The sequence below is a fragment of the Mytilus californianus genome, unplaced genomic scaffold (genome assembly GCF_021869535.1).
Source record: "Mytilus californianus isolate M0D057914Y unplaced genomic scaffold, xbMytCali1.0.p SCAF_4, whole genome shotgun sequence".
Taxonomy (NCBI): domain Eukaryota; kingdom Metazoa; phylum Mollusca; class Bivalvia; order Mytilida; family Mytilidae; genus Mytilus; species Mytilus californianus.
The window spans coordinates 33,420,040-33,433,319 of record NW_026262690.1 but is presented as its reverse complement, the minus strand read 5'-3'; the positions used below and the strand labels follow the sequence as shown (position 1 = coordinate 33,433,319).

The 13,280-nt window shown below is 33.2% G+C and overlaps 1 protein-coding gene across 6 annotated transcripts in view; it reads right to left on the bottom strand.

The window, feature by feature from the left end:
- LOC127737929 (ATP-dependent RNA helicase DDX3X-like) overlaps window positions 1–2,895 on the bottom strand; it is a 37,966-nt gene extending 35,071 nt beyond the window's left edge. For 5 of the 6 annotated variants that reach the window (XM_052248885.1, XM_052248886.1, XM_052248887.1 and 2 more), the window contains exons 1-2: window positions 2,790–2,891; window positions 1,131–1,182 (exon numbers count right to left, since the gene is read on the bottom strand). In XM_052248885.1, the coding sequence (XP_052104845.1) occupies window positions 1,131–1,182; window positions 2,790–2,834 (97 nt within the window). In that variant the 5' untranslated portion in view covers window positions 2,835–2,891. Of the gene's footprint in view, window positions 1–1,130; window positions 1,183–2,789 lie in introns of all 6 variants that reach the window. The other variant, XM_052248884.1, reaches the window with a different exon arrangement.
- Window positions 2,896–13,280: the final 10,385 nt, after the last annotated feature.

Here is a 13,280-nt window from a genome sequence, read left to right as displayed (position 1 = left end):
ATAATAAATGTAGGATGTCTCACTAAGAACCAGTAAAACATTTTGTTTCATTTTGTACCGTCTATCAAATGAATATGGGATAACTTGGTCTGGAGACAAATCAGACCAACTGACGACTCAACTCGGACCTTCTATAAAGTCAAAGCTGACAGTCTATAATGTCAATTGAATTCATGTGAATTTGTTTATATATTTGTTGAATTTGTTATTTATTATCTGTTTTTTTTTATATTTAAATTTCATTGCATATTTATTTGGTATTATACCTAAAGTTGTCAACAAATCAACCTTGATCGTATATAAATTCAACTCAGACCGTCAATAATGACAGCTTAGACCACGCATAAAAACAGAATGTGGGATGCTTAAATGATGAAATGATATATTTAACATAACAGTATTCTTTATACCTTACTTCATTTTCAAATGAAGTGCTGTGCCAAAAAGAATTGGTTTATTGTAAATTCGATTTCTTCTTCATTGTGGTGATTCTATAGTCTAAATAAAATCTTCATCAATAAATTTTTAACCAACTTACTCAAAAGGTATCATCTTTTAAAATCTGGATTAATGAATTAACAAGAAGAATGTGTCCATAGAACACGGATGCCCCACTCCCACTATCACTTTCTATGTTCAGTGGACCGTGAAATTGGGGTCAAAACTCTAATTTGGCATTAAAATTAGAAAGATCATATCATAGGGAACATATGTATTAAGTTTCAAGTTATAAGATATAGATCAATATAGATCAATCACTGTCCATAGGACGGTCTTGAATTTCTTTATAGACTTGTCTGTGTTTTTTTTTTGGTAGACGGTCATATAATCATGTAAATAGCCCAAACTATCTTTGCCTGAGTCAACATTATAGACAGTCTAGGTTGACTTTACAGTCTGAGTAGTCTTTTTTGTAGACGGTCCGAGTTGTCTTGTACCCCTCTTTAATCAATATATATATATATACTATTGTATTAAAGTACATACTTAACAAAGTAACCTCCATTCAGCACTGCAAACTTTCAAATGTTTTACATAATATAAAGGTAACACTACAATCACAAAAGAAGTGAATTATAACAAAAGGTGTTGTAAATTTTAGTAAAATAGAACAAGCCAATATAACTTACTGTTGTAGTTGTTGTAAGGACGACTGTTGTCTCCTAAGCCTAGACCAGCAAACTGCAAAATAAAACATTAAAATCATATTTGTAGTAGTTGTGAACAAATAAATACCTGTAATCTGGTTTCATTAAAAGTGTAGACTGCTTAAAAAGAGATATGAGAGCGGAAATGAATCATGCCCACTGAACCAAAGGAAAGTAAATATTAAATGAATTGGGCTTCAGATTCCAGCAATACTTGACATTGGAAAATAGGTGACGCAGTACCAAGTGAGATACCTTATCTCTTAATAGTCTTTGTATATAATCAGTGACCGCTGTGGATAATACACTAGTAATTAATAGTGGAACACAAAAAATAAAAAAGATTTTGGAAAGTATGTCCTGTCCACCAAGTAACTGTGCTAATATGCTGAAAACATTAGGGTAGGTAAGTCATGTGTCAGTAGTAGTCCAAATAATTATGACATCTTCCTGTGATGTCATAATGCTGAAGCCATTTTTTTCGGTTGGACTTTAGAGAGATATCTCTCAAATTTGAGACCCAATTTTGCCATGAAATCTCACTGACAACTAGAAATATTAGCATATATATATATATTGTTACCTTTTTTATGTTGTTGGTGCAAAATTATTACAGTAATTTTCAAAAGTAATGATAAATAAGTTGTAATATCATCCAAAGTATGGATGACCTACTGCAATTTTAAAATGGTTGCCCTGATTTCCCAAGATGCTTCACTTTCGGAGAGTTTGAAATAAATTTTAGCACCAAATTCATTAAAATTTGACAGTCTGGGATAATATACAACAAATGTTCCAGAAATTTCAGGTCTGTCAAATTTTACAGAGTTTGGTGCAAAATTTTTTATATACTCTCCGAAAGTGAAAATCTTGAGAAATCAGGAAAACATTGTAAAAAAGCAGTAGATTATCACCCGCGTCAGATGGAATTGTAACTTATTTTATCATTACTTTAGGAAATTATTGGAATTGTATTGCACTTTGTCAACATAACACAAAAATTTCTAGCCGTTGGTGAAGATTTCATGGCAAAATTGGGTCTCAAAGGTTGAGAAATATCTCTCTCAAAGTCCTTGGATCTGATAAAAATCGCTTCAGCGTTATGACGTCGCAGGAAGGGGTCACAGAAAATTTTTTTAAATAGCCTTTCAAGACATCATAATTAGTGTTGGTAGGCAATTTAAAAAAAAAAATTCTGATTCATTTTAACAGGAGTCAGACTTTCATGGTTTAAGTTAAAAAAATTACAAACAATTCTGAAGGATGGGCACTAAATATAAGTCGGAAACACATTTTTTTTTTGGGGGGGGGTCTTCTGAAATATATAATTTTTTAAGGACATAAAACACCCTCGCTTAAACATCACCAATTCTGGATCCGCTAATGAACCATGATCTGATGATGGCCCTCCTCTGTCAAGGAAAAAATTGGATTTTTTCGTCTTTCGTCTTACTTGTGAATCAAATCCATATCGACGCTATAAGTCCGAATGTGAACAAAGGCAATGGTATTTTTTTCAGGCATCCGCCATTTTAAGACGAAGCGGCGCCTCGCCACACGAGCTTTTTACTTCATTTTCGCATTAATTAGAATTTTTTAGGGTCTTACTTCCTCACAACTATGAATGTATTACTATTTTACCTGCTGTTCTAGACCCTGTCCATTTTGATTGGGAGCATTTGACATATTATAGAAGTTTATGATGTTCTGTTCTGTAACGATGTTCGGCCTCTTGCTTAGTGGTAAAAGGACAAGGTCATATCAGCAGCACGGGTCGGAAACGTGATTAGGGACAAGTCAATTCACAATTTAATCGAAGTATTAAAGGAATAATTTTCTTTTACTTTTCTTTTCCTATCTTTGGATTAAAAAAACTAAACCTTATTTTTAAATTGTACTATTTTTTGTCTTAGAAATTTAATGAAGTGATATCATCCTTATCTTAGGACCCACGATCTTTAAAAAAAAACCAACACAATAATTTCCCGTGTTTGAGCCGCGTCGGAAGTTGCCGATTGTCACTCGTCGCTAAAACGGTCGATTCCGTAACTTTATTAGTGTTAAAAGGACATATCGGCGGATTTACCCGAGGATTGCCTATTGGTCGATTATTATAACTCGGTCTTTTCCGTGTTTAAACGTCTTGAATCTCATTTTTTCACCCACGTACCTTGTGATATTTAAAGTATATAGGAATTTTTTAGACAAGTGCCTGTTCCTGAGACCCTACATTACTGGCTTCTGGCTCAGGCTCAATATTGAATTTGATGCCGTGAGTTTGAATATTGTAGTTGGAACTTTTTGATTTCAAAGATATAATTAATACATATACAAGTATGATTTTCATATGTAATATTTGGGACACAATATCATGAGTCCCAGGTATTATTAATGTCTCTGGTGATCTAATGATTTATTTTGATTTATGCGCCCTTTGCAAAAAGTGTAAAAATTGTAAAAGCGTTGACTGCCGAAGCACATTTTGTATGACGCGCTTCCAGTTAAAATGCATGTGCGCACGATCAACGCTTTTACAATCATATAAAATCATAAAAAGAAGCATTCATTTCTTACTTAAATATGGCATGGTATTGGTTGCAAAAATTTGATATTTTTCATTTAAATGCCATTTTTCTTATTTAATTGGTATATTTCTTCATTTAAATGCAATATTTTTTTATTTGAATTGTATATATTTTCATTTAAATGCAATATTTTTTATTCAAATGGTATAATTTTTCATTCAAATGGTATAATTTTTCATTCAAATGGTATAATTTTCATTCAAATGCAATATTTTTTATTCAATAGGTATAAAATGTCATTTGAATGCAATATTTTTTATTCAATTGGTATAGTAGTTTTTTTATTTATATGCAATAATTGCATTATGGGAAATTCTTTGACGTCATAAGGTCAAATTTGCAACAACGTTTGCGATTGGTCGGAAATTGTTTGGATTTCACCCCTTTCTTTCTAAACATGGGTGACCAAGAATTAAAAAACGCGTCAGAATATCGCCCCTCTAACCAAATCTAACGTTCGTGCGAGTCCTGCACTGGCTGTTAAAATCTTGTGGTCATAACTAGTATTTCTATTGCAAAATTTCGATGGTCAAAACGTTCTGTCCACTTTTCAAAAACCGTTTCATTGTATGATAGACACCGTTGGTTTTCCCGTTTGAATGGTTTTACACTACTAATATTTTGGGGCCCTTTATAGCTTGCTGTTCGGTTTGAGCCAAGGCTCCGTGTTGAAGACCGTACGTTGACCTTTAATGGTTTACATTTACAAATTATGACTTGGATGGAGAGTTGTCTCATCGGCACTCATACCACATCTTCTCATATCTATATACAACGTAAACCAGACGTTTCTCAGACTGTTTTCTCTTTTTAATAAATTCTTTGCCGCGCGTTGTGTACTGATTGATAACTCAGTCTGGGAGAACAAGATTTATTTCAGTACCAGTTGTAATTAGGTTTGAGCAAATTTAAAACTTCCAGTAATTGCAAATACTCTTATGTCGGTGCTTTGTGCCTATTGTCTTAATGTTAGTTTTTTTTGTGTGTCTCGTACCGATCTTTTGAGTTAATTTGCTGATTTGTGTAGGTTGTTAATTTATTGTACTGTTACACCACTGTCCCAGCTTCGGGATGGGTTGCTCACAAACATGTTGTTGTACTGTTACACCGCTGTCCCAGATTAGGGGGAGGATTGGGATCCCGCTAACATTTTTAACCCCGCCACATTCTGTATGTATGTCCTTGTCCCAAGTCAGGAGCCTGTAATTCAGTGGTTGCCGTTTGTTGCTTGTTATACATATTTGTGTTTCGTTCATTTTTTTGTACATTAATTCGTCCGTTAGTTTTCTCGATTGAATTGTTTTACATTTTTGATTTCGGGGCCTTTTATAGCTGACTATGCGGTGTAGGCTTTGCTTATTGTCGAAGGCCGTACGGTGACTTATAGCTGTTGATTTCTGTGTCATTTGATCTCTTGTGGAGAGTTGTCTCATTTGCAATCATACCACATCTTCGTTTTTATATCCACCCTGCCATATTCTTTTTTTGCCTGTCCCAGGGATGAAGCCTGTAGTTTAGTGGTTGTCGTTGGTTCCTGTCTCGACTCATATTTGATAGTTTGTAAATTGTTTTGTTATGTATAATTAGGCTGTTAGTTTTTTCGTTTGAATTGTTCACACTTTTCATGTCGGGCCTTTTATAGACGACTTTACAGTATCAGGTTTTTGTCATTGTTGAAGGCCTTACGATTGTCTACAAAAAGCATTTGTCTATATGACGGCAAAAAGCTCTACAGAGCTTATTTTTGTAGTATTTCATGTAACCCGACTTAAAATAAATTTTTCTTATCTTATCTTATCTATAATTGCTTACATCCACTTCATATTTGAACTCCGGTGGATAGTTGCCTTATTAGCAATCATATTCCATCGCTTCATTTTTATATTATATACGTGACTTCTAAACTCGTGTTTTCCTGAACAAGCATGAAATAATTTTTACTGGGCGTTAAAATTAGCAACAAACAATCAATCAATTTAAACTTGTGTTAAATAAGAGGAAAACCATTTGATATTTATTTATTTGTTGGGGTGGGGGACAGAAGGATTTCATATATGAATATGGTTGCCTGGTAAGAGCTGAAAAATAGGCATGATTAGCGACAGATTGAAATGAATAATAATGCCCTCTCTTCCCTTCCCCATCCTTCATCTATAAATTTAAACTGACCACCACGGAATAGCCCAGTAGTGTTGAAAGTAGCGTTAAACACCAATCAATCAAAATCCCTTCCTAGAATATCAAATAATCGTCCCTTAACTGTTATTGTCCGTGTAGTTCTTATATTTATCCAGCTTATCGTCCTACAGGGATGTCCTACTAAGGCTGTCATACGTTTATAAAACAGCTCACATTCTAATATATCTGCATTCATAAATTTATTAATTTCATTTAGACTAAACGACGCCATGTTTGTTATGTGCCTCTGCCGTCAACCTATCAAAAAAGAAGAGGTGGAAGAGAGCCAGAAGATCTTCCCACTGCAAAAAAAAAAAATTTACTTCTTCTGGCTCACTTCCGAAGAACAAAAAAAAAGCGCCCCATTGGTATGTTTTAAAAACGCCTTGCCCCTACCCTTTTTTCCAAAAAAAAAAAAAATGGCATTATTAAATATATAAACATATATATAATCATCAAAATTAATATGCTATTGTATTTTTATAAGACCTACTTTATTACATGACCTGGGACTAATGACATCTATCTATAAGTCCTAGCATACATTAATTATTATAATATGAATATGTTTCTTGTTTTAATAACCACATATGATGCTATGCATGAGTCACCATTTATCAGGACATTACATGAATTGGGTTTACATAGAGAGGATAAGGGACGACATCAGAAAATCAATGAAGGATAAAAAACTTAATTCAAATATTTTTTTTTTGGGGGGGGGGGGGGTCAAAATTGCTGCAAGTTTTGTTTAATTAACATCGATTTTATATATATCCTTATTGGTCAATAAATTTTTCCCGAATTAAGTGAAGAGGGGGGGGGGGGGGGGTGGTAGAGGGTTAGCGAAAAAAACTATATGAATTAAGTTATTTTTTATCCTACATTGAACTTTTGATGTCCCTAATGTGCAAAAAAATAGATAAGGGGCGGGACCAAACCTATAGATAACAAAATAAAGAAATGATGAAATATACAGAATACGTTGATTGACTTTTGGTTGCCTTATGTCCAGTGGCAAATATGTCACGCATGTTTAGGACAAATATAATAGAGATCAAAGGATAAAGAATAGAGTGAAATGGTAAAAACTAAAAGATATAGAATTATAGAAACGATCTTTGGTCTGAAACCTCTACCCTCACACACACACACCATAACCATTACTGCCAATACTCGCATATATACATCTCTATACAAATATCTAAATTTGAACCTACTCCCCCCCCCCCCCCCCCACCCCCCCCCCCCCCCCCACCCCCCTCTAGACACCGAGGTTTTGGATCCGCCCCTGTTAAATGTGTCTAATTATATACATTTTGTATGGGTCTAGATAATAGCTAAACGTACAATTATATAATTTGTTGGATACCTATATAATGTGTCACAAAATAAACTTGTATACCCCCTCCCCAATGTAGTATTGAAAAGTAAATCATTTAAAAGTCCTGAAGATAAAATATGTTTTGAAATATGCCCTGCATACTTATTTATGCAAAGACATATAGTAATTATTGAACTACTGTGGGGCTTCAAAAAAAAATCTATTTAAGGGATTCGGAGACGAGAACAGTAAAAAAAAGCTCAGCAACGAATTCTAAATGTAAAATGATTTGCAGCATAAGACATGAGAGCACATATTATAGATAGTATTAAATATGAAGTTCACGCCTCCTATAGTGAAGTCCTATGTCATAGAACTATTGTTGTAACATGGGTTAGTACTGGTTCCAATTTATCCTGAATTGTCTTTATTAAAGAATTAGTTCCGGAGTATAACAGCTTATGTCTCTACTTGTGGGTTTCTGGTTCTGCTGTCGTAATTAGGTGATTTTTTTTCTACATGTAGTAAAAAAGAGGGGGCTTAGTCCAAAAAATTGTAACGTCCTGGATGCTTTTTATTCTTTTTTCATGTGTGCCTTCCTGCAACGTCTCAGCTGGGGATCAAGAAATGTAAAAAATGATATAGCACTAAAGTACGTCATGATTACATGTATCTGGACTTAGAAGGGGGAGGGGGCTAGCTACGTATTTTTTTTTATTTCAATGTGTAGACTGTAGGAGAGTTTCTTCAGAAAAGGTTTTCATTGGAGTTGTTTTTGCCATGCACGCAGGCATCTGTTTCTATCCATAAACAAGTTGTGTGTCAAATTAATTATTATTACTTGTCACTCGCATTTTTTGCTCGTCCTGGCCATTATTGGCATTAACAGCCAGTGCACGGCGAACTCGCAAGAACGCCAAATTTAGTTAAAGGGGCGATATTCTGACGCGTTTTTTTTATTCTTGATCACTCAAGTTTAGAAAGAAAGGGGAGAAATCCAAACAATTACCGACCAATCACAAACGTTGTTTCAATTTTGACCTTATGACGTCAAAGAATTTCCCATAATGCAATTATTGCATATAAATAAAAAAAACTACTATACCAATTGAATAAAAAATATTGCATTCAAATGACATTTTATACCAATTGAATAAAAAATATTGCATTTGAACGAAAATTATACCATTTGAATGAAAAATTATACCATTTGAATGAAAAATTATACCATCTGAATAAAAAATATTGCATTTAAATGAAAAAATATACCATTCAAATAAAAAAATGTTGCATTTAAATGAAGAAATATACCTATTAAATAAGAAATATTGCATTTAAATGAAAAATATCAATTTTTTGCAACCAATACCATGCCATACTTATAATTACATTTGTATGCTACGACCATGAATACAAGAGTTATATCAAGCTTTTCATTTGTTTTTCAATGAATTGTTTTTACATTTTCACGGATAGCACGTGCAGTCATAAATGTTGTATTTTAATATACAGTACGTGATTGCCAATGAGACAACTATATATATCCACCAAATTCAAATGAAGTGGATGTAAGCAATTATAGCTAGGCCTTCAACGGCCTAATTTATAACAAAACAATTTGCGTAAAACAAATATGACTACAGACATGAACCAACAACACTGAACCTGACTGAACTACAGCTAGGCTCCTGGGCCCGTATGCATAAAGCTACTTAAGTTAAGATTTTCCTTAGTAAACACTTAAGTTAAGGAAACTCCGCCCTTTTTACCTAAGTGGTATGCATAAAAAATCTTAAACTAAGTATTTCCTTAGTAAAATCTTAGTTGTTTTAAATCACGCCCACAAAACTTAAGTGGTATGCATAAAACCCCTTATACTAAGAAAACGCCTAAGATTATACTTAAGTCTAAAGTACCTATAGAGCTACCTTAAATTTTCAGAAATAGTTAAAAATCAGTCGAAAGTAAGCGTTTTTTGCAGAACATTAATATATTAGCTACCATTTAATTGATTAATAATTAGATCAGTAATATTTCGTTTGTTAATTGCTAAATATTAACGATCATTGGAACTTTCTTAAATTAACGTATAATCATGGAAGTAAAATGTCAATATAATACTTCCATGGTATAATCAACAAATCAAGAGATAACAGAGGGTAGTTATATAACTTCATTCTACCCTTATTTCTCAATCACGTTGTGTATATCGAAAAGTACTCAGTTTTTACACGCATGGAATTCATGCTATTATTTTTCTTTTGATTACTCTGTACGTGCATGTCTACACAAATAACTTTGAACGTTATATTGTTAAAATACACCGCGTGGTATCAATTGTAACTGTTATTAAAAAAAAACAGTATGAAGGAATGAAGAGATGAGGATCTTCAGGCATGCAAAAATTCTGTTTTCTGTGTGTGTTAGGGGGGTGGGGGGTGGGGGGTGGGAGAGGGGGGCATCGGTTGAATTTTCAATTATCTAGATTTATTCAAAGATGTAGGGCAAATTTCCCCTGAATTTGTTTCACTTCAATTGACTGGGACAAAAATATTGCAAATTTCAAATTTTGCATAGAGAGAAGACTTTAACCTAAAATAATTATTGTATCCGAAAGAAAATTCAGTAATTACTTCCAATATAATTGCCCTTCTCGCCATTTTTGGATAATTTCAAAAACTTGTCTAAAATCTAGCAAGAATGTATGCAGTTTTGAATCATCTTTAGGCATTGATAACTTTCAAGTGAAATATTCGGAAGTACGCTAAGATGTTGATAATACCTTACCGTAAACATATGAATCTAATAATGTGTGTTTTAGTCAAGATTGTAGGAAAATTAAATGCCCTTGTTTTTATATGAATTCATGAAAAATTGATCCTACCCAATTTTTATTGTTCAGTAAAAGGGACGTGATAAAAAAAAGTTTATTTCAAATCGAAATGGATTTTTTAAAACCCAAAAAGAAATTGTAAGCAGGGGATCTGAAAAGGGGGGGGGGGGGGGGGGGGGGGGGGGCAGCCCACCAAAATCTGAACGATTATAGTAAAATTCTTATTGAAAAAAAATGTTTTATAAAATTATTTGTAAGCACATGCTTACAATACTACACTGGTGCTACGCCATTGAAACCTTTATCATGTATTGTTAGAGTTAAAAATATAGTGTTGTCTCCAGAAAATAAACATGCCCCTCCATCCAGCAACACCCATGAAAGATGAATGAAAGATTAAGTAGGGAAAGTTTTGGATTACAAATAATTTGTTTCCCATGCTCATCCATCAAAACGTCAACCTCTTCTCTTATGCGCCAATTTGTCATCGGTTGCAACATTTTACTTTGTTACGTACTATTGAATTGTTTTACATACCAACATCACTTAACCCCAGCTCTTAATAAAAATATGTATTGATCAATCAATGTAAATAATCAAAACAAACTTTTACACGGATGAGTACATGCGATGAGCTAATATATATCATACGGTAATTAGAGAAAGGTTCCGATTTAAGTATTCCTTAGTTAAGTGAAGACTTAAGTTATTTTATGCATACGACTTAAGAATTTTACTTAACTAAGGGAATTCTTAGTGAAATCTAAGTTTAAGGAACTCCTAAGTTAAGATGTTTTATGCATACGGGCCCTGACTTTTTGACAGGCACATAAAGAATTTGGCGGGTTGAAACACGTTTGAAGCCGGCGTGGTGTAACGGCACAACACAAGAACAAAATTTATGAAACAATAAACGAAAAACAAATATAAGAAACAGCAATATAAACGAACACCACTCAATTACAGGATCCATCCTTAAGACAGGCACATACTGATTTTGTGTCATGGATGGATACCCCATATACATGTCCTTTCTTTTCTAGCATATAGAATGTGGCGGGGTTAAACATCTTGAAGGCGCCGACTCTCCCCTTACCTTGGACAGTGGTGTAACAATACAACATATGAACAAACTATAAAAGTCAGTTGAAAAGGGCTTAACTTATCAGATCTATATATACAAATCAGAAATTAAACAAGGAACAAAAACATAGACCGGACGTGGCTGGGGATTTATACATCCTTCACAACAACAAAAAAGACTATATTTTAATTAGATTGAAAAAAGACACAAAGTACAGATCTGAGAGTACTCGCAGTTACTGACAGCTATTCAGTTAAAGCCAATAACAACAAATAAAAAAATCATGTATCTAAGACTAAAATATCAATCAATACTCATCCAATTTTCAATGGATTTAGGATAAAGAGGTCAGTCAGAAAAAAACATGACCTTGTGCAATGCCAACATATTGTTATCGACAGATTGTAGAACAGTGAATGTGCATATGTGTATAAAAATAATATTTAGTATGGTTTTAATTTACTGATAACAAAATCAATATTTATACCAATAAAAACAATATTCAAAGATCTAATACAGTGTTGAATTGGTAACCTTTTAGAATAAGTTTATTTAAAGGATCGATAAGTTTACCCGAATCGTACCTGAATTTCCGGAATCGGTAAACATCATCACCGTATAAATTAGGATGTGTTATCCCGTTTGAAATAAATATTTTACATGTATAGCCAAACTTCCAAACCAAATCTTTGTATCTACGGAAGAATTTAGTGAAGGTTTAAGTAATTTGTGGTAACGAAATCCCTGACTTTATAATTTACCAGTAATTCATAGATTACGCTCATTGAAATCCAAAACGTCACTTCAGATACGGGCGTAGCGAACAAATTGGGGTATATAAAAACCGTAAAACGGTGCCAAAGGAACATCACCGTCCAAAAAAAGGAAAGAAAAATCGTCCCTTTTGTCGTAAATTTTTGTGTAGAGTTTCTCATGTAAAACTGAACTACCTAAATATAGGAAAGGAAAGCTATTGCTAATATTTTATTTATATATAGTAAATTTCTTTTGGTAAATTTTGGCAGTATATTTACAGAAATCTTGAATAAAATATCATCAAGATAACGGTAAATGTTGTGGAATTTATCAATTAAATGAAATTTAGACTGTTTTTTTCTGAGTTTGGACATAATTTAAGATTCATAACATTACAGGAACAAGTCTGCTTTTAAAAGGGCACAATTGGTGCCCATAGGAATACCAACAACCTGTCGACAAACTTTATTGCCGAAACGTACATAAATGTTGTCAAGGAAAAAAAATACAGCTTTACTCATCTCATCATCTCCAGTTACTACTGTACGTCTAGCATGTAAAGAAAAAGGCTTTACAACCATTTAATTAAATAGGAAAACTTTTGTTTGATTAGATTGTGTGGAAGTGTAGTTTAAAGAGAGGAAAAGTCAAACATGTCAACCGAGTCAAAAGGACCACTAAATGCACGCAATTTATCTAAAACATTCAAAGAATTTTGTACACTCCAAAAATAGTTTATTTAACTATTTTTCTATGTTTTATCAAGGATTTGTATATTTGATTACTATACAAATCCTTGGTTTTATTACAAAAGTTAATGATAAGTTCTTTGATAGTAGTTAAAGAACTAGATAAGAGCACAGAAAGATTAGTAATAGAACACTTACTAGAGGACGAGATGAAACGATATTTTACGTTTTTTTTGTGTAGTTTAGGTAACCAATACATAGTGGGAACCTTCAAATGTTAGGAGGAGGCCTTAAACTGAGCTGTGGTTGACTATTTGACTCTCTATGGAGCGTAAGGCTTTGAATGTAGTGGAATGTATAATTTCATTCCGTGTAAAGTATTTACGTCATACCAACACCACATTGTTGGCTGCTTTGTCGGTCGATATGAACACAAAACGCTTTGCGAGTATACTTGAATATTGTATTTAATCCTAGAAATGGGCGTATTACTTACTCTTTTATTTATTTCTAAATTATTTTCGAAATGTGATATGCAAATATCAACAATATTCAGACATTTATTTAAATAGGAATCAAGTGACTTTTTGTGAGATTTCTCCCGTTTACACCAATGTTTACAATACTGAGGATGAAAGAGTATCTTTAATGAGCTGAAGACACTCTTTCTAATTTATTTTCGA